Source organism: Cololabis saira, chromosome 11, assembly GCF_033807715.1.
Source record: "Cololabis saira isolate AMF1-May2022 chromosome 11, fColSai1.1, whole genome shotgun sequence".
NCBI classification, from domain to species: domain Eukaryota; kingdom Metazoa; phylum Chordata; class Actinopteri; order Beloniformes; family Belonidae; genus Cololabis; species Cololabis saira.
This window is the reverse complement of record NC_084597.1, coordinates 44776990-44804615: the sequence shown is the minus strand read 5'-3', so window position 1 is coordinate 44804615 and position 27626 is coordinate 44776990. Positions and strand designations below refer to the sequence as shown.

The window sequence follows — 27626 nt, the reverse complement described above, 5'->3', positions numbered from 1 at the left end:
CCAAGATGTTTCACATGATCGTAGATGACAACATCCTGGAACAACACTTCATGCGCAGCGCTGAAATATTGTATTGATTTACTTTGGTTTAATTTGGAAGGACAATCTTCAGCTCTACTATGAATTCAATTTCATTTGGCTTCATTCATATACCACCAAATCATGACAAATGTCATCTCAAGGTACTTCAACAACTCATTCCAGATTAGTCCCTTTAATACAAAGCCAATCGAATGATAATTATTGGTTTATTCAGGAAGCCAGCAGATTGAATCAAAATGTTGTTTGGATACGATCAGTACTGGAGTTGAGGTGGGATGAGGGTCATCCCCCCCTGAAATAAAAACGGTCCAAATCATCCCCCCTGTAAAACTGCCATCCCCCCTTTCCATCCCTTGTGTCATTTCATCAATGAATGTGGTTTTACTGCTATTTCAACATTTAGAGTCATCACCAGAAAAATAACTTATTTGACAATTTTCACCTGTTTCAAATGAATTTTCACTTGAAATAAGTAGGAAAATCTGCCAGTGGGACAAGATTTATCTTCTCATTACAGCAAAAGAATATTGTTCCACTGACAGATTTTTCTACTTATTTCAAGTGAAAATCTACTTGAAACAGGTGAAAATTGTTTTTTCCAGTGATGAGTCTTGTTTTAAGTGTAATGAGATTTTTTTTTTACTAAAATGAGACATTTTAACTAGAAATAGGACAAATATTCTTGTTAATATTTTGAGTTTTTGCAGTGATCCATTTTACTTATCCTGTGAAGGACAGAGTCATATTGATAAGTTCAGAAAAATGTTTTTTATTGTTGTGTTTTGATGTATTTGATGTAAGCCCAGTGGATATTTAAAGCTTACAGAAGGCTGCATTTAACTGCTGCTATGTCATTCCTGCAGTATTTCTGCAGCTGTTTTGGTCACTGCTATTATTTGTAATATATTATATTATTTGTAATCAGCACAAATTATCTGTCCCCATATGATCAAATCCATCATATATATATATATATATATATATATATATATATATATATATATATATATATATTTTTTAATCCTAATAATACTTGAGTAAAGAAAAAGAAAACAGAAAATTTTTGTGACACGTGTTTAATTAAACATTTCCGAATGTATGTTCCATAGACATCATATAGTATGTTCAGTATGGATGGGTCTTATTCTGACAGTCAGTACAGGAAGTCAGGCTGCCCGACGTCACTTCCGCTCCGTGGTGCGTCTGCTACGGCGATGGACGCTCAGAAGGTGAGACAGTTATGGATCAGTAATCAATAATGTCATCAGCTGTGTGTTAGCAGCTCCTCTCCATGAGCTGCCTCTGTCTCTCTGGCCGAGCCAGAGGCAGCGACAGAGTCAGCTGTTCAACATCTGACCGTCACCAGCGGCTCGACGGTGATCACTTAACATTATTGATCTGGTCAGATGATCAACCTGCAAGGTCAGCATGGTGAGACCTTAACCTCCGCTGTTCTGACCATTTCTGCTCCCTGCCGAGAAATGATACTTTGTGGTTGTACGCATGCGCACAGTCGATTGTCAAAGTTTGATTGCCACGGTAAAAGGATAACATGGGATGTTGAGTATTTGATCCTTCAAAATACACTACCCATGACATGAATTGCATTACACTTTGTGAACATTATACGATAAAGAGAAAAAAAAACAATTCTATGGCTTTATTTGATATTCATTCAGTCATTCGTCTTTATTTAACCAGGCAGATCATTAACGCTTGTACTGTCTTTGGGTCAAAATGACCTAGTTCTCCTTCTTTCCTCCTGCTCTCTCCTTCCTTCTTCCCTTCCTCTTTTCTCCTTTCTTTCCTTGTTTTCCCCTGTTCCTTCCTTCCTTACTCCTTCCTTCCTTCCTTCTTTTTCTCCATTCCTTCCTTCTTTCCTCCTGCTCTCTCCCTCCTTCTCCCCTTCCTCTTTTCTCCCTTCCTTTCTTCCTTCATTCCTTCCTTCTTTTCTTCCTTCCTTCCTTCCTTCCTCCCTTCCTCCTCCCTTGACCTGAAAACAGCACAAGGGTTAAGAACATTCTTATTTACAATGACGGCCTGGGAAGAGACAAGGACCATTTGGGGGAGAGGAAGTGGTTTAGGGAGTAAAACAGTAAAATTGTAGCTCTACAAAGGTAGAAAACCATTAGGGAGCATTATTTGGCAAAGCAGCAGAAATGGTCAGAACACCGGTGTTAATCACTGAAAAAGGCAGTTGACGTTGCCATCAGCGGATTGTTGTTTACGTCAGAGTCTTTGCAGAAACGACGGTGACGTCATAGCTGCTCAGACCTGCAGCAATACTTTTGAATGTGACAAACATATTGGATACTTTAGTTTCCTTGATTTAAACACTTCCTGGCAATGTGATCTGTAATTAGACCAAGGATCTCTATAGGAGAGGTGGGTTCACAAAATCTGCACAAAATCTACTAATCTAACACTTTTATCATTAAGTAGAGCAGTTTTTATGAAGAATAAATTAAAACTCGTTATCAGCAGCTGCAGAACCAGCGGCGGAGCTCTGCAGGAAACATCTGGAACCTCTGGAGCACCAGATCCTCTAAAACGGCTCTGGAGATATTTAAGTGTTTTTAACAAAATGAATATGATTAACTGGACAAACTTCCTGTGTGTTCACTGGAACAGTTTGTTCCCAGCGCCTGCTGGATCCAAGTTGAGAAAGAATTTAACCTGACCCTGACCCAACCAGACCCAACCTCCTCTCCCTGACCCTGCCCTGCCCCTTCTCAACCTTTCCCCGACCCTGCACCCCAACCTGGGACTTGATGATTGGGCCGGAGCTTCGGGAGCTGCGTGCTGGCCTGCGGTCCCCACCCCTGGTCATCCCGTTGCTGCTTCCACCTGCCTGCGGTCCCCACCCCCGGTCATCCCGTTGCTGCTTCCACCTGCCTGCGGTCCCCACCCCTGGTCATCCCGTTGCTGCTTCCACCTGCCTGCGGTCCCCACCCCTGGTCATCCCGTTGCTGCTTCCACCTGCCTGCGGTCCCCACCCCGGGTCATCCCGTTGCTGCTTCCACCTGCCTGCGGTCCCCACCCCTGGTCATCCCGTTGCTGCTTCCACCTGCCTGCGGTCCCCACCCCCGGTCATCCCGTTGCTGCTTCCACCTGCCTGCGGTCCCCACCCCTGGTCATCCCGTTGCTACTTCCACCTGCCTGCGGTCCCCACCCCGGGTCATCCCGCTGCTGCTTCCACCTGCCTGCGGTCCCCACCCCTGGTCATCCCGCTGCTGCTTCCATCTGCCTGCGGTCCCCACCCCGGGTCATCCCGTTGCTGCTTCCACCTGCCTGCGGTCCCCACCCCTGGTCATCCCGCTGCTGCTTCCACCTGCCTGCGGTCCCCACCCCGGGTCATCCCGTTGCTGCTTCCACCTGCCTGCGGTCCCCACCCCTGGTCATCCCGCTGCTGCTTCCACCTGCCTGCGGTCCCCACCCCGGGTCATCCCGTTGCTGCTTCCACCTGCCTGCGGTCCCCACCCCTGGTCATCCCGTTGCTGCTTCCACCTGCCTGCTGTGCTGTTGCCGTCCCTGACCCACCAGTCTGGCCTTCGGCAGGAGGGTCCCCCCTTATGAGCCTGGTCCTGGTCCAGGTTTCTTCCCTCCTAAAGGGGAGTTTTTCTTGCCACTGTTTGGCTTAAGGTTTTTCTCCCACTAGGGGAGTTTTTACCTGCCATTGTTTATGTAATAACTGCTCGGGGTTTTATGTTCATGTTCTGGATCTCTGGAAAGCGTCTAGAGACAACTTTTGTTGTATTAGATGCTATATAAATAAAATTGAGTTGAATTGAATTGAACCAGACCCAACCAGACCCAAAAAAAGTCGGATAAACCATTCAGGAAAAGATCGCTAACTAGCGGTCACGGGGGTTACTGCACCGCGGAGAAATGGAGTGATGGAGAAGTCTGAAGGTTCACGACGGCCTCACGGTGACGGCCTCACGGTGACGGCCTCACGGTGACGGCCTCACGGTGACGGCCTCACGGTGACGGCCTCACGGTGACGGCCTCAGGATGACGGCGTGTGCTCTGCGTTGGTTTGACGCAGAACCATAACTCAGGCTTTAGTCCTTCTCTCCAAAGGTGTGAGTAGAGAACTGAAGGGGAGGGGAGAGGAGACAAGGAGGCAGGCGCAAATCCAAACGAAATAATTCTTCATCACAGCTGAAAATGTACAAAACTATTTAAAAACCTGTTTGTTGTTTACGATCATGATTGTGTGTTTAACAGGAAGCTCTGCGCCGCATCATCAGCACATTAGCCAGTAAGAATGAGGAGCTCCAGCACTTCCTGGGAACGGTGGACAGCACTCTAATGGGCCTACAGGTCAGTGGTGGGAGAGGCTTAGCTGGGCGGGTGAACTTCATAACTGTACAGGGCTGGGCGATATATCCAGATTTTAATATATATCGATATATTTTCAAACGTGATATGGTACGAGACAATATGGTTTATATCGATATAGCTTATTTTGTGACAAATTGACTGTACATCAACACTGACGTCGCGCTGGCAGAAAAGTACCTTTGTTGCTGAAACCTGACAGTGTTGACAGGTTAGTTTTCCTGACACAAAATCTGTAAAATGTACAGTAGTTGACTTGTTGTAATTATTTGAGATTTGCTCAAAGAGATGCAATATCTGTTTACATGTTTTATTTGAGATTTGCCCAAATATTTTGTTATTTGCGCAACTGTCAACCTCAGTGGAAAAGTCTGCCTGTTACTGTCTACATTGTATTAATTGCACAGTGTATTTTAATTGAATTGTTATGCAGGAAAGGGATATTTGTTTTATTTTATTTAAAGGAGCTTGAGGCAGGATTTATGAAAAAAATGCGTATACGTTTTAAGTTTTCTAGTAATAATGTCAGATGAAGCGTTCCAAACCCGAAAGAATGAGCCCTCTAGTGTATCTCTCCTTTGGCTTGAACAGGCTGTGTGCTGCAAAATGTGCTGCAATTCGGACTCCGAATTTCCCGCGCTGGGCTGTGGATGTGACGTCACATGACGCTGCATGTGCGTTCTCCCCGTTCTCCCGTGCCGGCTTCACTGTTGGCTGCAGTACCCCCGACGGCCGTCGTGGTGAAGGGTGGCGCTAGAGAGTCTCATTTCTTAAAAGGAGCCTCATGCTCCTTTTTAAGAAGCATTTTTATTCTATATATGCAGGCATTTTATTTTTGTTTCATTTGTTTTATACATTTTGATATTGTGCAGACCTCTGTTAATAAAGGAACCTGTGTGACATTTGGCACGAGGCTTTGTATTAAAACTGACTGTTTTTTTAAGGGTTTGCCTCAGAAAAAAATGAAGCTAACAGAGATGCTAACAGAGATGCTAACAGAGATGCTATGCTATAATGCTTTGGGAGAAACTCCAATTATGGCACAGAAAAAATATCGATATATATCGAGTATCGCTTTTCAGCTAGAAAATATGGAGATATGACTTTTGGTCCATATGGACCAGCCCTGTAACTGTAGTGTACTTTGTCCAATCAGGAGGAGTCGTGTAAGGTGATGTCAGAGCTGGAGACAGAACTGGAGCTGCTCAGCTCCACCTTAGAGGACAGAGGGCGACAGCTGCAGGAAAACATCCGGGAAGAGAAGGAGAGGAAGGAAGCAGAGCTTCAGGTGGCTGTCTTTGATGTTTTCTGACGTCACTGGGGTCATATTTGCTCTGATTTATTGTTGCCTGTCTGCTTTTACTTCCAGCGGCAGCAATCGGAGGGGAAACTGGCTCTGATGTCGTGTGAAGAGCTGCTCAACTTTGCTAATCATTCGTTGACGATCAGCAATGAAGAAGAGTTTCTCACGGTATGATGAAGAAAAAAATGTTTATCAGCATTACATTTGTTCAGAAGATGCATTTTTTGAGCTTTTTGTTTGTTTTTCAGGCGGCAAAACAGATCAAAGAACGGTAGGTGAAGTTTCATATATGACCTTGTGCATCTTCATCTTGTGTTTGTGTTGTGGTCTCAACCCTGTTTATTTTGTTTCTTCTCTGTTTGTGCTCATTTTATTTGGTGTTTTTGCTTTCCATTGATCATCTTAATCAATAACACCCCTCTGATCTCACATTAACACATTGCAACTAACGAATCTCAGTTCAGTGAATGAAGATTTGACATGCTTTATGTTGAACCCCGCCCCTTTAACGTGCTAACCCCGCCCCAACACTAACACATAACCCCGCCTCCTCCACTGGGACCCGCCTCCTGTTGTTGCCAGGGTAACCATGGCTCCAGCGTTCCGTCTGACCACTCGCCCCACGGTTTCTGAAAACATGTCACAATTTACCGTTGACTTCGGCGGTGAGAGGGCGGGGCTTCAGGGACTTCACTTCCTGCCAGGTCAGAGAGGGCGGAGCCTCGCTTATGTTGCAACATTTTAATTTACATTCCCTTCTCAGTTCTCCTGGTTTCTCTTGTCTTATGTCACTCTCCTCTGATGCTGCTCTTCTCAGTCCCCAGAGCTCCAGAGATTGACGTTTCCAGCTGCGTTGTCCGTGACAACGCCGTCTCTGTTGTCTGGCAACCGCATAGTGAGGAAGAGTGCAATGGCGACGGCGGCGGCGGCAGCAGCAGACCAATCGAACGCTATGAAGTCGAATACCAAAAAACTAACCGGAACAGTGTACTAAGAGCCACAGGAGATGCATGCTGGGAAAAAATCTGTGACATCACGGAGCCGCAGGTCACTATCTCAGGTGAGAGGAAAGACTCCGCCAAAGAGCAACACTGCATGTTAAAATCAACGCCAGTCTGGAAGTACAGAAACCTGCACTTCCTCTTCTGACCACTAGGGATGTTTCAAATGTCTGCAGTGGTCAGTAGAAGAACTCCAGGTCTGGTTCCAGACCCCAGTGGTCATTATAGGGACTGCAGGTCTAGATTCAGACCCTGGTGGCCAGTAAAGTAACTTTACATCACCAAACGATGTCATCACTACTGAGATTAAAAGAAACCTCAGCAGGGTTGTAAATCTTTGTCAGCCTGGCTACAGCACTGAAAACAAACCTGGGATTTCCTCCTTCACAGTCGAGTAATAAGAGCTTGTAGCTAATTCTAGGTTCATGCAGTTGAAGAAAAGCGAGTGAAATCCAACACAGAAATAGACATAAATACTCAAACATTTTCAGCATCTTCATGAACTTTGAAGTTTAAAGTCGCTTGTTATAACAACTTTATTAATGAGCAAATCAGATATGAAATCTGATGACTGAGAGATAAACTCTTGAGTCCTGCTGAGGTTCTGTTTTTTAATTGCTTTGTAAATAAAGCTGAAGAGGGGTGATTCTGGTGATGTCCAGGGGCCTCATTTATAAAAGAGTGCGTAGGAGCAAAAAGCCGAAAATGGCGTGCGCACAAAAAAAATCCTGATTTATAAAACCGTGTGCACGCACACTTGCACGCAATGTTCGCTTTATAAATCACAGTCCAGCTGGAAGGTTGCGCAGGTGAATTTGCCTCATATCCCGCCCTCTACACGCCCACTTTTTACCATGTATGGGCAATGCAAACTACATGATGATTGTATTTGCATTTGAATGAGCCTGCTGAGCATGCGCAGCGCCACCTGCAGTCTGTTTCTGCTGCGCGTCAGGATGAATGAGACATGTCGAGCCACCGTGCCACTAAATTTAACGGAGACTGAGATGGAGATGTTGTGGATGAGGTGGAGGCAGGAAAACCACATTATTTGGTGGTCACAGTAGTGGCATTACTAACAAAAATAAAGCGTGTGAGTTGCCTGCCAGAATCTGATTTGTGGCCGCGGGAGCGCGCACAGCAGCCCGTTGAGCGATAGCGCTAAAAATGTCAGATTTTCAGATTATGAAGCTCAAGAATGAGATCAAGTCATATTTAGGCAGAAACAACCTTTCATTAACTGTGTTTGGCCTTCAATCAATTTTTGGCAGGTGAAAATGCCTATTTTGTGTTTTAATGGTCCTTTTAAAAGAGTTAAAAGCAATCCTGTGAGCTCTAGTGTTAATATTATGAAGCTCAAGAATGAGATCAAGTCATATTTAGGTAGAAACAACCTTTCATTAACTGTATTTGGCCTTCAATCAATTTTTGGCAGGTAAAAACCCATTTTCAGGAGAGAAATCAGATTCTGGCAATCTCTTTTTGGCACGACACCGGCCCGGCGTGTCCTTCACCGCGGCTGCAGCAGCAGCAGCACCAGAGAGATCCAAGCGCTGGCGCAGCTGGAACTGGCCGTGTCCTGACTGACGCTGAGCTTCAAACACAGATGGAAACGATCAGCGCTATTATATTATAAGTCTGATATGTGATGACATTAAAAGTATGACATGAATCTGGCTTAATTTCACCACCTCACCGTCTGCATCGCCAGTTCCCCATGTCTTCAAAATGTTAGTGCGCGAGGATCAAAGTTTGCGTAAAGATACGCACATTTTTCCGTTAGTTTTTTTCTTTTAAATCCCAGCCTTTGCGTAGAAGGTGGCGTGTTCATCTTTCAAGCTCTGTTTTGTGTGCACGCAAGCTTTATAAATGAGGCCCCAGTTTAATAAGTTTAATACGCTGATGTGATGGTGTCATGGTGCTACATTTCCGAGCAACAAACGTGTTTTTAATGTTTCAGGTCTGAAGTTTGATCTACCATTTATTGTCATTCGAGTTCGAGCAAGAAACAAAGCAGCAGCAGGAGAGTTTTCTGAACCTGTAACCCTGGAAACAAGAGGTGAAAAACAGACTGAATTAGAGTAAATAATGAATGGATGAAGAACCAGCACTGATGAATTTATACCCCTGCGTTTGTTATGGCAGCGTTCAACTTCGGGTTTGACACTGTGACGGCTCATGCTGATCTGAAGGTTCAGTGTGACACGGTCACCTGGGAGCCGCAGGGGGTCAAAGGTCACGATGCACGCCTCCGTGGCAAAGACAGCAAAAACAGGTGAGGAAACATGTCACTGGTGATGTCATCACTCAGGACAGAACAGTGCATGTGTATGTTAAAGAATACTGATTCCACGTCTCCTTTCCTTTGGCAAGTCCTCACAGAGTTGTGTGTGTGAGGGCACACACACACACACACACACACACACACACACACACACACACACACACACACACACACACACACACACACACACACACACACACACACACACACACACACACACACACACACACACACACACACACACACGCCACACATTCGGGGGGCATTTCTGTACAGGACTGTCTCAGAAAATTAGAATATTGTGATTTTCTGTAATGCAATTACAAAAACAAAAATGTTATACATTCTGGATTCATTACAAATCAACTGAAATATTGCAAGCCTTTTATTATTGTAATATTAAGAAAACTCAAATATCCTATCTCAAAAAATGTGAATATTCTGGGAATCTTAATCTTAAATTGTAAGCCATAATGTACATAATGTAAAGCCAAAAAATAAAGAACTTTATCACAATATTCTAATTTTCTGAGACAGTCCTGTACACCCTCCCTTCAAGGTCACTACTGTATCAAAGTCTTAGGAACGTGCTGGTTGGAGGATTTGATTGTTCCTCGTCCCCAGATTCTGAAAATCACTTGAGAATTTAGTTTCAAGCTACTTTTGTCCTTTCAGTGTTTTTACTGTTACATTTGGGACAAAGGATTTTTTTATGTCCACTTTGCGGTCCTCGGTCTTCCACAGATACACAATCATATTTTTCCCCTTTGGGTGCCTTGCTTTCCTTTGGGGACACAAATATTGTAATTTCGAAGATCCATTTTCAGCTTTCTTTTTTGAAGGTTAAATGCGGTCATGTGAAAGTTATATTAAACCAAGTTTCGAATAAAAACAAAAATGGTCAGTTTGTTTCAAACTAGTCTTCCATCTTCTCCCAGTTAAAACTTTTCAATTCAGTTTATTTTCTTTAATTCCTTTATTTTTTATATATATAGAATCTATTACAATACGTTGTCTTTAGGCACTTTCCAGAGACACAGAATATGACCCCTGAGCATTAAAGGGGACCTATTATTGCATCTAATACCTATTTTAAACAGGCCTTGAATGTCTTAAAAACAAGCTTTTGATTGTTTTTGCTAAATAAATTAGAAATTCAGCCTCTAAACCATGTCTTATCTTCCAGTCTCTAACCTCATTATCTATGTGGGATTCTGAGTGGGCGGGGCTATGATAATGAGGCTCTGTGCTGATTGGCTGCCTGAATGACGCGTATAAAATGGCGGAAGCTCGGGCCGGCGGAGTTGTTGTTGTTCCGGCCAGAGTTAGTTGTGGGCGTGGTTTCACGCATCGGAGGCCAACCGATGTAAATTGCATTTTGGTTACGTAACAAAAGGGAGCAGAATCTTATTGGCTCGTAGATCCACATCACACTGGACGGCTCATCCGGGCGGCTGTACAGACACTGCAGAATTTATTGTTTTCCTCCTTCTCTGAGTTGGCAGGCTGAGGGGAGACCACTTTATATATGTTAAAGCAAGAAAAAACCTGTTTTTAATAATAGAACCCCTTTAAGTAAATAACGGCAGGTAAAAACTCTCCTTTAGGAGGGAAGAAACCTTGAGCAGGACCAGGATCATAAGGGGGGACCCTCCTGCTGGAGACCAGTCAGGTAGAACAGGAAAAAATTGGAAGGAAAGGACAGAGAGAGGAGAGACACAGATATATTGTCAATGGTACATAAGACGGAATATATTAGTATTAATTATCCGTTAACTGGAGAACTAAGAGTTTTATGTACATATGACTAATACCTGGTTAGTTGGTGGACTACAGAGATCACTAAACAGGTGTAGACAGCAGACACTGAGGTGGTCAGAGGGGGGACTGCAGGTCAGCATACAGATCCTGAAGCTCTGGCCTGCAAACATGCACAGAAGAGAAAAAGAGGGGGCCGACCAGCACGACAAACTACAAGAACAATGGAGAACAGTGATGATTATGAGATACTTATAATTGATATTTGAGAAAGGAAGAGGAGAGAAGAAGGGTGAGAGGCACCGCCCAGCGGATCATGTCGGTGCCCCCCTGCAGTATAAGCCTATAGCAGCATATCTACCACCAAGCTATATTTGAGACTAACTATTATAGTCTTGTTCTATAGCTGCAACTATGACTACTGACTCTAACACACTAGAGTTTACACTAACTAGAGGTTTACCAACACCAGCTAGAGGTTTACTAAATACTAACTATAGGCTTTACTGAACAGAAAGGTTTTAAGTTTAGTTTTAAAGGTGGAGGTGGTGTCAGCCTCCTTAACCCAGATTGGAAGTTGGTTCCAAAGTAATGGTGCCTGATAGCAGAACGCCCGCCCTCCAAATCTACATTTGGATACTCTAGGAACTACGAGTAAACCTGCACTCTGAGAACGGAGAGCTCTGACAGGAACATAAGGCACTATCAGGTCTTGCAAATATCGGGAAGCTAGGCCATTTTGGGTTTTATGAATTGGATTCTGAATTTTGCAGGTAGCCAATGGAGCGACGCTAACACTGGAGAGACGTGGCCTCTCCTGCTGATTCCTGTCAGCACTCGTGCTGCTGCATTCTGGATCAGCTGGAGCCTATTCAGAGAATTACTTGGACATCCTGCTAATAACACATTACAATAATCTAGTCTAAAAGATACAAACACATGAATTATTTTTTCTGCGTCACTCTGCAAGAGGATGTTCCTAATCTTTGTGATATTACAGAGATGAAAAATGCTGTTTTACAAACCTTTTTAATAAATGGTTTAAACGACAAATCCTGATAAAAAATAACTTCAAAGTTTCTTGGGGCCATCGTTCCTAAGGTGTTTAGGGCCAAAAACAATAACCTCTGTCTTATCAGAATTCAAAAGCAAAAAGTTAGCAGACAGTTTCTGTTTCATCTGGCTTCACAGATAAATGCAGCTGTGTATCGTCAGCATAACAATAAGCACTGATGTTGTGATTCTGGATTCTACTTCCCAAGGACTGCATCTATAAACGGATTTTAAGACTAGTCTCGTTGGGGACTTTGGTTTTAATCCCCAGTCAACTGCTGTGTGATCCGAAACATCTTTCTAATGATCACTTTAGTAAACACACACATACACACACTCTGACTGCCAGATTAACCTGCTGCTCTGTATGTTTGTCTTTCTGACCTTTTTGTTCCTCTTCAGTCTTCGTTCTGCTTCCTCTTCGACTCGTTCAGGTAGAAACTGTCAACCTCTGGTTGCCTGGCAACTCATCCATCATCTCACTTCATGCAGCCAGTCTCATCCTGCTGACATCACTGCTGACATGTTTTTATACTTATTTTTCTTTTTGAACACATTTTACAATAAATCACCTGTTAGCAGACGGTTACATTCACGTTTTTATGAAATTAAGGAGTATTGTGTCAACATGTAACAAAATAATGAGTATTTCTGTTTTTCCGAGAGTGTTTATTTCACCGGTGTTTGGTTTTGTTCGTTCTCTTCATTCTTCAGCTGCATCATGGCTTGGGTTCAACCTCATTGGCTGTTCAGCATCGTTTGTGTTCAGAGTTGTTCAGCTGTTTGTAAACATTTCTCTTTGTTTGTTGTTGTTTGGCAGCCGGAGTGCCACTCCGTCGCCCAATAAGACAGCAGGAAGTCGAGCTGGACGCGACCGCTTCGCTGGAGAGTCCTACACAGTGCTGGGTACCACAAATACTGCAGTAGTGCTAACTGATACTCCTGTGTGGTTAAAGCAGCACTATGTAACTTTTCCAGCTTAAAGGGAAAGTTCGTTTTTTTACAACCTGGACCTTATTTCTGGCATTTTTTATGGTCGTATACTCACCCAGGCAAGTTTGGTGTCATTTGGAGTCCTTCGGAAGATATTAGGAGTTTTGTGCGAGCCGCTTCTCCATATAACGGTAGTGAACGGGGCACAGCGGGACACAGACGATGCAGCGTCTAAATAACACATGATTGCCGCGAAACTCGTTCATTTCTTTTATGAATCACTAGATCTGCTTCCAGGACCTGTTGTCTACATCCGGGGCTGTGTGTGTAACAAATAAATCAGTTTGTAAACAAGACCTCTGAACTCATGACGTCATCTCTGTGCAGCACTCTGTCCTCCGTTCAGTGAGCTCTTCAGCCGTATACAATCATGTGTTATTTAGACGCTGCATCGTCTGTGTCCCGCTGTACCCCGTTCACTACCGTTATATGGAGAAGCGGCTCGCAAAAAAACCCTAATATCTTCCGAAGGACTCCAAATGACACCAAAGTTGCCTGGGTGAGTATACAACCATAAAAAATGCCAGAAATAAGGTCCAGGTTGTAAAAAACCGAACTTTCCCTTTAATGTAATATTTCATCATCATCATTGTGATGGTATGTCAACTTCCAACAGGTTTAATGAACCTCTGTCATGGTCTGAGGGGTCTGTATCTCCTTCACTGGCACTATGTAACTTTGAGGAGCATGGTAGGAACCCTTCCACACTAAAAAACTACACATTTTTACGGCTTTGACTGCTTTACGGCATACGTCACTTCCCCCTCCTTCCCCATTCGTAGTGGATACAAAGCTGGGCGGGGCGTGGAGCGCAGAGCTCAGCAGAAGCTGGTGTCATGGCCGAAGCAGCGAAAAAACCCAAGAAAATACAAGTTTTATCGGAGGAGGCGAAAAAAAGAAAGCGGGAGAGTAACAAGCTAAATGCCCGGACAAGAATAAACATTGGCCCGGCGTTCACTCGCTGGCGTGAGCTGAAAGACGAGGAGGGATGTCCGACAAGAGAGACAGAATTGTTATGATACAAATGTAAATGTAGAGTTCTATGTTCAATAAGAATCTAAATTAGAATGTTTTCACATACAGGGGATTCGTCTTGGGTTCTAGTATTTTTCCTGAGAATGTAAAATTGTGCAGGGCTGATCTGCAAAATATAAGGAATGGGCATTCAGTTATTCACAGGTTATAAAGTATTTTTTTATTTTGTCAGTAAGTATGTTGGACTACTAATTTATGACGAAGTCCCTCTAAAAAACGTGACAGGAAAAAGGTGCAGAGCGTATGAGTTTGTAGGGCGCATTATCTCGCTGAAACAACTTAATAAAACCAAGTTGAACTTAGTGATTTTCAACATCGTCATATTATATTGTTTAGCCAAAAATAGATACATTACCTCTTCACTATCCATCCTGCAAACGACCGCTGAAAACAGAAAAGTAGTTTTGAAAGTCCGTCCCGTCTTATTTCATTCAGTATCAAAACAAATGCAGCGACAGGGACAGGATCTTTCCGGCAGTACACGCTGGTGCTCATGGGAAATGTAGTTCTTTCTGGTAAAGCACTACCGCTTTTGTCCAAAGGAGCCGCCAAACTCAACACAAGCTGAAAGTTACATTGTGCTGCTTTAACGTGAATACCTGCCGTTTAATCTGAGGGACAGACTTTTAATCTGGAGGTTACAGGCAGTAAAAACTGCTGCCACCTCAGTTTGGCTTTAATTAGAAGATTTATTTTTTGATAACTCTCACTATGATTACCATATTTTGTCTCCTAGGCGACCAGGAGATAAGTGGGGGCTGCCACTACTGGGAGCTCCGCCCCCTTGCTGATTGGAAATCCTTTAGTGTGGGCGTGGCCTGCCGGGGAAGTCTGGGCCGGTTTGACCAGTTAGGGAAGAGCAGCGGTTCGTGGTGTCTGTACGCCAGCCAGTGGCTGCAGAGCTCTCTGGCCGCCAAGCACAACAACCGGGCCAAGGCTCTGGACTGGGCGGCCCCGCAGAGGATCGGAGTCTACTGCCACTACGACAACGGTACCAAGCCTACCAGACAAAATATCCTAAGGTTTCTTTTTTCCAGACAAAGTTCCCACTTCTTACCTTCAATCTGACAGTTTCGGCGGTTCTCCCTTCTTCCTCAGTGTCACGTGATGGGAAGTGACAACGTTCTTATCAGCCCCCGGGTCTGGCAATCAGAAGGCGCGCCGATTTTTTCCAGTGGCCAGCCGCGGTACTGCAACAGAAAATCCCATGCGGCCCAGAAAGCTTTTTTCCCATAGACCGCAATAGTAAAAGATAAGCCTCTAAAACTGTTCACAGGACACCTCCAGCTGTAATCACCGGCAATTACTAATCTTTGTATTCTATATTTTTAAGTCATGGACTTTATATCCGTCAAAAATGTTTTATAACGGCCAGAAAAGTCAAAGAAAAGTCTCTTTCTGGGCGTGACGTCACGGATGACGTCACAGCCGTGTCCGTGCATTCCACGGATGTTTATATTAATATATATTATGTAATTATATTATATTAATACATTAATAATATATGTAATGCTATACATGTAATAATATACATTAATTTGTGTATTATATTAATACATATTATATTAATATTCGCGGCATTCCCCCGGGGCATGATGGGAGGCCCCAGAGCATCATGGGAGGTGACTCAACTGCGCATGCTCTATGGGCCGCTGTATGCGGAAGTAAACCCGGAAGTCAGAGATTTTTTCGGCTTATGCGCTGGCTGAGCAGAATGCATTGAAATGAATGGGCGGCCATTTTTAGTCTCCGATCCAGTTTCTATAATACATCCATGGTTCTTATCAGCTGTTGTTACTATGAGGGCGTGGCCAACCTGCCAGGTTTGACAGGTCGGCCACGCCCCCCGCTAGTGGCCACGCCCCCCGCTAGTGGCCACGCCCACCGCTGGTAGGCCACGCCATAGACATATATATACGTAGACGCCCCATGGAGCTGCTGCGATACATCAACGTCGCCGCCATATTGGATGTTCAAGACTGCGCTGTAAATTAATACAAGTAAATGGACTTATTTTCATAAAGCGCCTTTCTACAAAGAAATGTACGTTTTACGTCTCATTTATTAATTCACACACGCACTAATATACTTGGAAACAGTTAGGCACCAAATATAATATATTTAATTTTCTCAGACGGCAAAAATAAGAACTTTATTGATCCCACATAGGAGTAATTCATATTATATCAGCTCACAAAAAATAAAGAAAAATCACAAAAATAAGAAAAATAGAGAAACATATTTTTTCATCAACAAAGCATATTTTACATAAACATTTAACATTTTTCAAGTAACAAAATAACATTTGAACCATTTTTCAGATTTTTTCAGTTATTTTATTGTCTGAAAAATGGTTCAAATATGTTATTTAGTTATTTGAATTTTTTTTTTAATTTGCTTTGTTGATGAGAAAATATATTTCTCTATTTTTCTTATTTTTGTGAGGGGGGATATATATTGTTTTTCGGCACTACCTTGTTCTCTATAGCTGATATAACATGAATTACTCCTATGTGGGATCAATAAAGTTCTTATTTTTGCCATCTGAGAAAATTAAATATATTATATCTGGTGCCTAACTGTTTCCCAAGTATATTAGTGCGTGTGTGAATGAATAAATGAGACGTAAAACGTACATTTCTTTGTAGAAAGGCGCTTTATGAAAATAAGTCCATTTACTTGTATTAGTTTCCAGCGCAGTTTTGCCACATCCAACATGGCGGCGACGTTGACGTATCGCAGCAGCGGGCAAAACCACTCGATGCGGCGTCTACGTATATATGTCTATGGGCCACGCCCCCCGCTGTCCTCCCTCCAAGATACTGGTCCATGTGTGAGAGAGCATGTACGCTCCCTCATCTCTGTTCATCGTTTGTTGTCCTTGTTTCCTTATTTCTATGGCCTCCATAATCCAGCGCTGGTGTCTATTATCCTCGGAGCGGATGACTCTGGCCTTGTCCCAGTTCATGATATGATTTTCCCTTTTACAGTGGTCTGTTATGGCTGACTTGTGGGTCTCTTGGAATGCCTTCTCTTTTATTGCTCTTGTTTGAATCTTTTCCGTCTCCTTCTCGCATTCCTTTTGATGTTCTTTTCTCCTCGTGTTGAAACTTCTTCCCGTTTCTCCGATGTACGTTTTATTACATCATTGGCAGGGGATTTTGTATATGACGTTGCATTTTTTGTTGTGATCTATTTTGTCCTTTGGGTGCACTAACAGCTGTCTGAGTTTTGTGTGTGGTTTAACTGGTGTGTTGATGTTTTATTTCCGCATGGCTCTCTATATTTTTCCGTGACTCCTCTGATGAACGGTAGAGTCACGGTTCCTCTGTTCTCGGTGTTGGTGGGTTTCTACTTCTTTTTTGGTTCTGTTTCTTTCCTCCTCACTTGTTCTGCCCCTTTTTTATGGCCCACTGTGGGTATTGACATGCTTTCAATGCTTGTTTGATGTGTTTCTCCTCCATCGCTCTGTCCTCCGGCTCCGTGATTATTGTGTAAAGTTCTGATGACTGACATCTTGTGAGCTGTGGGTGTTCTGATGTTCATAATAAATATTGATCGGAACCTGGTGAACCTGGCAGGTTGGCCACGCCCTCACAGTAAAAACAGCTGATAAGGACGTTGTCACGGAAACCAAAACTGTCAGAACGGAAGGTAAGAAGTCGGAACTTTGTCTGGAAAAAAGAAACCTTAGGATATCTATCTGAAGACATAATGAACACAATACACTATTACCAACCAAAACTTACAATTCAGCTTCCTTCCATCCATCCATCCATCCATCCAGCAATCCATCCATCCATCCATCCATCCAAGAACAATTCAACTTTCTGTTAGTGCATGTAAACGTACTGACTGGCCTCGTAGTACAATCAACAGCACAACAGTAGACATCATCTTTTAAAGAACAAACGTTATGTTCTGTTATCTCAACTCAGAGGTCAATACAGGCAGGGCCGCCGCAAGGGGTGTGCGAACCGTGCGACCGCACGGGGCCTCGCGCCCCAAGGGGCCTCGCGCCATGGCCGTTTTTGAAAAAAAATAAATACATTTTTTTTTTCGTTTTTTTTTCGTTTTTTCCCTTATAAATATCAACAGTCACGTTCCATTACAGACCTAAATGTGTACTAGTCTGTGCATATCAATAAATATATGTGCAATGATGACGCGTGTCTGTTGTTCAATACAACTGATCAGACCAAGCGCAGACACAAGCTGCTCTGATCCAGACGGTGGAGTTGGAACAAACTGTCACACAATGTCGAGAGAACGAGACAGATTCAGGAAATTTCCATCAGGGAATGAAAAAAGAAAAAAAACTAAAGAAAATGGAAGAGTTTAATGCCTCTCGCCCCGCGTGGAGGCAAGAGATGATGATGAGGCAGGGGAAGGTATCCAGTATTTTGCTACTTGGAGAGTTAAAATTGCGCATATAGACACCCGATCCGACCCGAAAAACCCAAAAATGTTGCGCGCGTGAGCGTAGCGAGCGTGCGAAGGCCCCCCCGGCCATTTCGCACAGGGCCTCGCAAATCTCCCAGACGGCTCTGAATACAGCTAACACTTCTACCAGAACTCCAGGCTTCTTCACTTGCTGGATTGTGGTAGTCCAGCAAACCAGAGGGGACCTCTTGTTTAAGTAGCAGGTTTGGTCTCAGTTAAGTTTGACCAACCAAACAAGCTGTGTCTCTGTAAGCCATGTATGACCTTCATCCTCTTCCTCCTCTTCCTCGGCTCACCAGCATGTTTTGTGTTTCAGGAGATTTAATGTTCATCGACGTCGACCGGCTTCGTCTTCTTCACTGCTTCAGAACAAAGTTCAGCCAGCCGCTCGTCCCCGCGTTCACCGTGAGTAGTACACTGATATGAGAGGCCAGTGATGACCCGGTACTGACAGCAGTTCTACTGTGAGTAGTACACTGATATGAGAGGCCAGTGATGACCCGGTACTGACAGCAGCTCTTCTGTGTTGCAGGTGTGGTGTGGCGGTATCGCCATAGCTACGGGGCTGCAGGTGCCGAGCTTCATGGGAAACTTCTTGTCCACCAACCGGAGCCTCAGCAGCCTGTCTCAGTAGATCAATGATCGCTTCATCACTAATAAATATCACTGAGGAAATGTTTGTATGAGTCCTGCAATGTTGGTTGATGATACATTTTATACTGATTACAGACATATTTATAAACTGCTGTTATTGATAAAGAGTTTAACTGTAAAACAGATTTTTAAAGCTATGATACATTTTCTTTTAGCTGGGGCTTTTATTCTGACAGATGCAGTAGAATGCAAAACACTTTATTTTGAAGGCTGATTCATTAGTGATTTATGTGTGAATTTGTGAGGATTTTATTGTGAAGGACTGTATTAGAGCGAATGTTTAACTTTGTTTTTTAACTTCCTGACCCTGCAACTGACTTTTATTGTGAAGATCTCAGGTTGGAAGTTATTGTTTAATGTACTTGAACATTCAACACATGAATCTGTCTAAGAGGGGATGTATTGACCCACGATGAGACCTAAGACCACTTTCTTGATGCTGTGATAAACAATAAGCCAGATTTAAGGGGACTGGATAGCTCACTTGGTTGAGCATGCGAAATAAAGGCCACAAAACCTTTAAAAAACGCCCTGAAGAGGTCACTGATGCAAACAACCCAGAACTGTTCAATTTGAAAGGAATTAATACATTTACATACATGTATATCAAATAAAAGCTGTTTTCTAGTTTGGTTACTGAGAACCTTAGATGACACAGATATGACTAAATGTGGAGAAAATCTGTCCCAGTATTCCTCTTGACAACCCACTGTCCCGCAGCAGAAACATCGGTCTTGGTCCAATAAATGGTGAGATGTTGTAGACTGGATTTCTGAAGTGTCTAGTTTTAACATGAATCCAAACAGAAATGAGCTCTAAAAGTGGAAGATTGTCATATTTCTGCTGTTTTATCTTCATTGTGCTGACATGATCATACGATATTCTACTCATCTGCTGGACTCAGATGTTCTGGAGGGATCTGTCTACAGCCAGAACCATCTATCATGACTCTCTGAAGAAAGTTGCTGCTACATCTCATTTTTCTTCAGGGATTAATAAAGTTGAACTGAACTGGATTTTGTTATATGTGTCCTTTATTTATACAAAACCTACTAGTTACTGAGATAAACTCATTTAGATTGAACATGTGGCTTTTGGGTGGGAATTTTCAGGCCAATCGTTTTTAGGAAGGAGTTTAATAATAAAGGAATAATATAAATCAACCAAGTAACATACACCAAACTTTAATCAGTGTGTACAGAAACATCCATTAGCTCCACCTGCTTATTCCAGGTCTGGGTTTCAGCGATCAGCCGGGGTCCAATCCAGCTCTTCTCAGGCAAAACGTACAGAATATGAAGGAATATAATGGCTAATACAAGTTCAACATTTCACTTTTATTTATATTTTAATGTGTCAAATATTTTTGTTGAGGTAAAAAAAAAAAAAGGTAATAATGATCAGAGACTTTGAGTGAAAGAAATAAAAGATTAAATTTAAACAGAGTTCAAGAAAAAAATAAAGTGAAAATGTCAACAGGACAGGAAGGGTGGGAGGGCCAGTTGTCTCCATGACAACACAACAACAGAACCATTGTGTTGGACCGACAGGAAGAGACGCAGTGGGGAGAACCAAGGAGAAATGTGCTTTATTATCAATACCTTTTTAGCGCTGTATTTTATTAATTAGGTGTTTGATTAAATAAGTCAGTAACCAGAAACATCAGGGACGTTGCTGACTGTAGAAGAAGGAATACATTTGATTGTGGAATGCTGTAATAATGACGAGTGGAAACACACACTTTTTCCACAGTTTCCGTCTGCCACAATGATGACCTGTTTCCGTGGAAACAGGGAGGAGTTTTATGGTGAAATCCTGCTACTGGATGGGAAGAAGATGATGCTGACGTCAGAACAGGGCATCAAGGTGAGTCACATAACAGAAACTGGCCTAAAGCTTGGTTGTGTCCCTTTAAATTTTGTATCTCTAATAAGATCAGAGAAATTCATTTTAAAATTTTACGCAATATCTATCCTTGTAACATGTTTATATCTACATTTTTTGATGTTGATGTTGATTGAGCCTGAAACTCCCATACATTTGTTTTATCACTGCTCACTCTCATCTGCGTTTTGGACTGATTTTCAACAATTTTGGCTAAAGATGTTATCACTCAGTTTGAATCTCACAATAAACCATTAAGTTACATAGTAAATCTTATGATTGCAATTGGTAAATTTCATATACACGAAGCAAAATTCTCAAAATCACTCCCAAATTTCAATGCTTTCCTTGGAGATTTTAATTTATATATAGGACTGTCTCAGAAAATTAGAATATTGTGATAAAGTTCTTTATTTTCTGTAATGCAATTTAAAAAAAATGTCATACATTCTGGATTCATTACATATCAACTGAAATATTGCAAGCCTTTTATTATTTTAATATTGCTGATTATGGTTTACAGTTTAAGATTAAGATTCCCAGAATATTCTAATTTTTTGAGATAGGATATTTGAGTTTTCTTAAACTGTAAGCCATGATCAGCAATATTAAAATAATAAAAGGCTTGCAATATTTCAGTTGATTTGTAATGAATCCAGAACGTATGACATTTTTGTTTTTGTAATTGCATTACAGAAAATCACAATATTCTAATTATCTGAGACAGTCCTGTATAGACTCCCTTAAACTTATGTCAAACCACAAGAGCGAACACACATTGTCATATTATAGAGACCTTTTTTCTGTCTTGCTTGATTAAGCTAAATTAATTTTATGGATATTTTTATTTTATTCATTTATACATATATATATAATTGTATACTGTATTGCACAAGTTTTTTGTGTATAAATGTTTGGCTGAATGTCTGTATTTTCTAAATCTCTAAAATGCTCAATAAAAAAACCCTCTTATTGAACCTCCTGTCTCGTTATGGTGGTGTGAGGCTGATGATACGATTTCTTGACCTCAGAAATCGTCGAAGGTGTCATCCATCTTGCACCAGGTGTTTTCTCACCTGAAGCTGGTGGAGGTGGAGTTCTTTGGTCTGAGATTCTGTGATGACAAACAACGGACGGTAAGAAAAGGCTCAGACGAGGCTCCACATCAGGCTCAGGTGTGTAAACCCTAGTGTGTGTCCTGTTTGTTTCAGCACTGGTTGGACCCGTCCAGAACTCTGTCCCGCCACCGAGAGCTCGGTGAGTTCTGACCATTGTTCAGCTCTCACACATTTATTTCAGCTGAAAACTTCAGACATCACATTCTTCCTGTTTCTGTCCCAGTTGGACCACCGTACTTTTTCTACTTTGGAGTGAAGTTTTATGCAGAAGATCCACTGAAGCTTCAGGAGGCAACACGGTACCATCACATTCCTGAAAACACTCATGTTTTCCTCATGTTGAAGGATAGATCAGGTTAAATCTACATAAATTACATTGTTTTCACATATGAGAAATATAGCAGGATGTCATGGTTCAGTAAATTTAACGTCCAGATTTTTAAAGAACATGGAGACTTTAGAGGAAGTCTGAAGACATTCTCAAAACCACAAACTGAGTGTTGAATGTGCAACACAGTCTGGATCTGAGCATTAAATATTCTGACAAGGATGGGCAGCTGTATCTTTAAGCTAAACAAAGCTTGTTTGCTGGTCAAACTTAACCAACACCAAACCTTCTACAAAAACAGAGGTTGCATCAGGTTTGCTGGAATGACACGATTCAGGAAGAGAAAACTGTAGTTCCTCTTCTGACCACTAGGGTCCGGATCCAACAGTGAGTTCATCTTTATTGACCTTCATGTTAAAATGTTCAACTCTACAGCAGAAATAAACACATTTACAATTCGGTACAAAAAACTGTTTTTAATAATAAATAATAATAATGGATTACATATATACTGCCCTTTTCTTGGACGCTCAAAGCGCTAGTCAGAAAAAAAGAAAAAATTGGTTAGATTTCATATCCATGACGCCTGCTTGGGTACTCGGGTGTATGGAGACTAAGACATTAATGGTTAGTGCTTTGGTTTGGCGAAACCTGTGTTGCCAATATAAAAGCATTTTGATCTTGAATGAATGAATGAATTTTTATTTCGAACATGTATATAAAATGAAAGTAAAAATAATAATAAAAAGATAAACATTTACATCTTCATATTCACATGTGTTCAAAAAAAAGCAGTAGGAAGAAGTTTACACTTTTTCCTAGTTCCTACCCCTTTATAACTCTATGGATTTACATTATTGCTATTATATCTACACAATATCCATATAAATATAATCTATATAAATACTACGTAAACATGCCTATTATTACATAATTATTATTACATTACATAAGTATATAGACAATATAAATATTACATAATTATATCAATATCTAGAAAATACAACTATTATATACATCTATATAAATATACACTATATAAACTACATAAATATCCCTATAAATATATATGTGCTACATACCCAATAAATATATAACATATTACATAATTTTAACTACCCCTCTCAACATATAATATATACTACATAAATATCTAAACATATCTTAAGCAAGTATAATATACCATTTTTCCCTATTTTATTTGTCTCTCACACTCCTCGATCTTGCAGCAGTTGTTAGTTTCTTTGTGTGTAGATGTGTGTGAGAGCGAACGCGTCCTCCACTAGTCCTCTGTGACAGGCCGATCAAACATACTTTATTCAGAGTTGAAACTCTGGCTCTGCCAGACAGGACTCAAACCACCGATGTGAAACATGAAAGGACGGGACGGAGAAAGAGACAGTGATGGCTGGTGACTGTGTGCTGTGTTATGTAAGTCAATGTGTGGTGGATTATTACAAAAAGAGGGAAGATGAGGATGATGGATATATATATAATATATATAAAGTATAAAATATAAAAGTACATAGAACGAAGGGAAAGAGAACTCTTTGTTCTGAATTTCCAAGAGCGTGTATGTACGTGTGTGTGCACGCATTCATAAATATGCATGTGTCTGTATAAATGTGCATATGTGTGTGGTGCACACATGTGAAAGTCTAAGCATCTTAAATGTCTGTGTCTAGAATGGAGGGAGGGAGAGGAACATCATGGAAAAACACTGGCAGACATAAAAGTAAACATTACAAATACAAGCAGAGATACAGATAGAAGTACTTGTACTAAAAAGCACACATACCTTAACATACATACTCATCAATGCATACTAATTGGTGGAAATTTGTATACAGATATATGTGCTATGTACTACTTCATAATAGTAATAATAATAAGTATTATTATTATTATTTACAATAAATAAAGGAAATATACATATACCCATGTGTACATACACATACATATCTATATATATATATATATACAGGCCCCAGCAAACAAGTATATGTTTTCAATACGTTAACGTTCTGATTTTACCATCTATACTAATCTATACATAGTTTTATTTGTAGACATTGTTTTATGTAATTTATATTCAAACCATTATAAGGTTTTCATCTAAACAAAGTAATTTGATGATTTTAGTGTTTACAAAAGGCCCAAGGAGTGACATTGACATTGGTGCTGCTGCCCATGAAAGAGATCTTGTGTGATTTTGGCCCTGGCTAAAACCTCCCTTTAAATTTAAAACGAATCTTTCATTTGGACTGTTAAACAGCGTTGGAATTATTATATTTTAAAATATTTTTATTCCAATTTTTATCACCCAGTGCTCCTCCTTAAGTCAGTCCTGGGCATTGCTCCCTCTACCAACCCTGGGAGTTCCTACACTGAGCTCAGATCTCCTTAACCTGAGGAGTGAGCAGCTTCTTTTCACCAGACAGGGTGGGGTTTCTCTGGCCGGACGTAGCGCGTGGAAGGATCACGTTATTCCGGCCAGATCCTCCCACCCCATCTGGCGCCCCGGTTGGCCAGAGGGGGCATGTAGAGCCCAGTATACCAAATAAAGATCCAGTATACCAAATAAAGACCCAGTATACCAAATAAAGATCCAGTATACCAAATAAAGACGCAGTATACCAAATTAAAACACAGTATACCAAATAAAGACCCAGTATATCAAATAAAGATCCAGTATACCAAATAAAGATCCAGTATACCAAATAAAGATCCAGTATACCAAATAAAGACCCAGTATACCAAATAAAGATCCAGTATACCAAATAAAGATCCAGTATACCAAATAAAGATCCAGTATACCAAATAAAGACCCAGTATACCAAATAAAGATCCAGTATACCAAATAAAGATCCAGTATATCAAATAAAGATCCAGTATACCAAATAAAGATCCAGTATACCAAATAAAGATCCAGTATACCAAATAAAGACCCAGTATACCAGATAAAGATCCAGTATACCAAATAAAGACCCAGTATACCAAATAAAGATCCAGTATACCAAATAAAGACCCAGTATACCAAATAAAGACCCAGTATATCAAATAAAGATCCAGTATACCAAATAAAGATCCAGTATACCAAATAAAGACCCAGTATACCAAATAAAGATCCAGTATACCAAATAAAGACCCAGTATACCAAATAAAGACCCAGTATATCAAATAAAGATCCAGTATACCAAATAAAGATCCAGTGTACCAAATAAAGATCCAGTATACCAAATAAAGATCCAATATACCAAATAAAGATCCAGTATATCAAATAAAGACGCAGTATATCAAATAAAGTCCAATATACCAAATAAAGACCCAGTATATCAAATAAAGACCCAGTATATCAAATAAAGATCCAATATACCAAATAAAGATCCAGTATACCAAATAAAGATCCAGTATACCAAATAAAGACCCAGTATATCAAATAAAGTCCAATATACCAAATAAAGACCCAGTATATCAAATAAAGACCCAGTATATCAAATAAAGATCCAATATACCAAATAAAGATCCAGTATATCAAATAAAGACGCAGTATATCAAATAAAGTCCAATATACCAAATAAAGACCCAGTATATCAAATAAAGACCCAGTATATCAAATAAAGATCCAATATACCAAATAAAGATCCAGTATACCAAATAAAGATCCAGTATACCAAATAAAGATCCAGTATATCAAATAAAGATCCAGTATATCAAATAAAGATCCAGTATATCAAATAAAGATCCAGTATACCAAATAAAGATCCAGTATACCAAATTAAAACACAGTATACCAAATAAAGACACAGTATACCAAATAAAGACCCAGTGTACCAAATAAAGATCCAGTATACCAAATAAAGATCCAGTATACCAAATAAAGATCCAGTATACCAAATAAAGATCCAGTATACCAGACTAATACCCAGTATACCAAATTAAGATCCAGTATACCAAAGTAAGACCCACTATACCAAATTAAAACACAGTATACCTAATTAAGACCCAGTGTGCCAAATGAAGACCCAGTATACCAGACTAATACCCAGTATACCAAATTAAGACTCAGTATACCATTTAAGATCCAGTAGACCAAATTAAGACCCAGTATACCAAAGTTAGATGCAGTTTACCAGTGTAACAATCAGTTTACCAGAGTAAGATCCAGTTTACCAAAGCAAGACCCAGTATACTAAAGTAAGACCCCGTATAACTGTGGTGGTTGTGATTTCAGCTGTCAGTTCTACCTGCAAGTCCGTCAGGACGTCCGTCGAGGGATTCTGCAATGCCCCGCCCAGCTCAGAGCTCGCCTGACTGCTCTGATGCTGCAAGGTGAGAATCACATGATGCTGATCAATGAGTCTGAAACATCCTGAAGAGGCTGAATGGTTCCTCACCAGCGTGGACACCTGTGTGAACACCTGTATGGTCACTGTTAGGACTGTTTGGAATGATGTTCTGTACATTTTGCTGGTCAGAGCTAATATAACAAAAAGGCCAGCTGAGGTCACATCAATATATCATTTTAGAAATGAGTTATGCACATTGAAGATCAATCCAAACCAACATCATATCATATTAATTGACTTTGGGCGTCACACTGTATGCACACTTCATGACTGTGTTGCAAGTCACTAACTCATAACTTTGAACACAACAAAAAAGTCAAATTTTTACATGAAATCATAACCTTCCCTTTCAGTATTCCGTATTACAGAAGCATATTTAAGTTTTTCACACTAAGGGAACTGAACTACATCACTGTTGTGCTGAAATGTGGTCATATAACAATCCTGACTTTAAATTACCTTTGCATTACTAATCAATATGACCATGATATGCAACACGAAATCCACTAGAAACTACAATTATGCAGACCTTAAATTGTATAATGACTGAGATACACATGGTAACACTCACTTTTGTTATTTAAGCACATTGCTTCTCTGACCCAGTTAACCTCTGCTTGATTAACTGCCTTTCCACAATCTACACCTGGTAAAAGTTAAGCACGAGAGATCATTAGCATAGCAGACTGAATCAGAGCTTTTTATGTTTGTTTCAGCGGAGCCAGCCAACCATACTGAAGACAAGACGGCAAACTCTGACGAAAAAGAGGAAGTTCAAAACATCCTCAAAACTCTGAGGTAGGCAGGAGTCAGGAATCCAGAAGAGGTCGTCACTGTAGCTGAGTAGAGGCAGGAGTAAAGAACAATGTCCAGGAAAGAGAGGCAGAGCTGGGTAGAGGAGCCAAAAATTGTACTCAAGTAAAAGTACTGTTACTTCAGAATAATATGACTCAAGTAAAAGTAAAAAGTAGTCATCCAAATAATGACTTGAGTAAAAGTAAAAAAGTACTTGGTGGAAAAACTACTCAAGTACTGAG

General features: G+C 41.0%; 1 protein-coding gene across 3 annotated transcripts; it reads left to right on the top strand.

The window, feature by feature from the left end:
- Positions 1-1227: 1227 nt before the first annotated feature.
- On the top strand, positions 1228-19926 carry fsd1l (fibronectin type III and SPRY domain containing 1-like). 3 transcript variants are annotated; one of them, XM_061734585.1, is made up of 13 exons: positions 1228-1271; positions 4273-4368; positions 5543-5674; positions 5756-5857; positions 5938-5960; positions 6272-6393; positions 6507-6749; positions 8651-8749; positions 8836-8965; positions 12606-12691; positions 14550-14804; positions 18573-18661; positions 18789-19926. In XM_061734585.1, exons 1-13 carry the CDS (start codon positions 1257-1259, stop codon positions 18888-18890), a joined length of 1494 nt encoding a protein of 497 aa, XP_061590569.1. In that variant the 5' UTR covers positions 1228-1256; the 3' UTR covers positions 18891-19926. The 3 variants fall into 3 exon arrangements, with proteins under 3 accessions (XP_061590569.1, XP_061590570.1, XP_061590571.1); XM_061734586.1 differs by lacking the exon at positions 1228-1271 and adding an exon at positions 1301-1473; XM_061734587.1 differs by lacking the exon at positions 1228-1271 and adding an exon at positions 1303-1464.
- Positions 19927-27626: the final 7700 nt, after the last annotated feature.

What these genes read in the sequence shown, in the direction of transcription:
- fsd1l (XM_061734585.1), top strand. An exon ending in GGCAAAGACAGCAAAAACAG is followed by an intron (nt 8,966 to 12,605) that starts GTGAGGAAACAT and finishes GTTGTTTGGCAG; the next exon opens with CCGGAGTGCCACTCCGTCGC. An exon ending in CTACTGCCACTACGACAACG is followed by an intron (nt 14,805 to 18,572) that starts GTACCAAGCCTA and finishes TTTGTGTTTCAG; the next exon opens with GAGATTTAATGTTCATCGAC.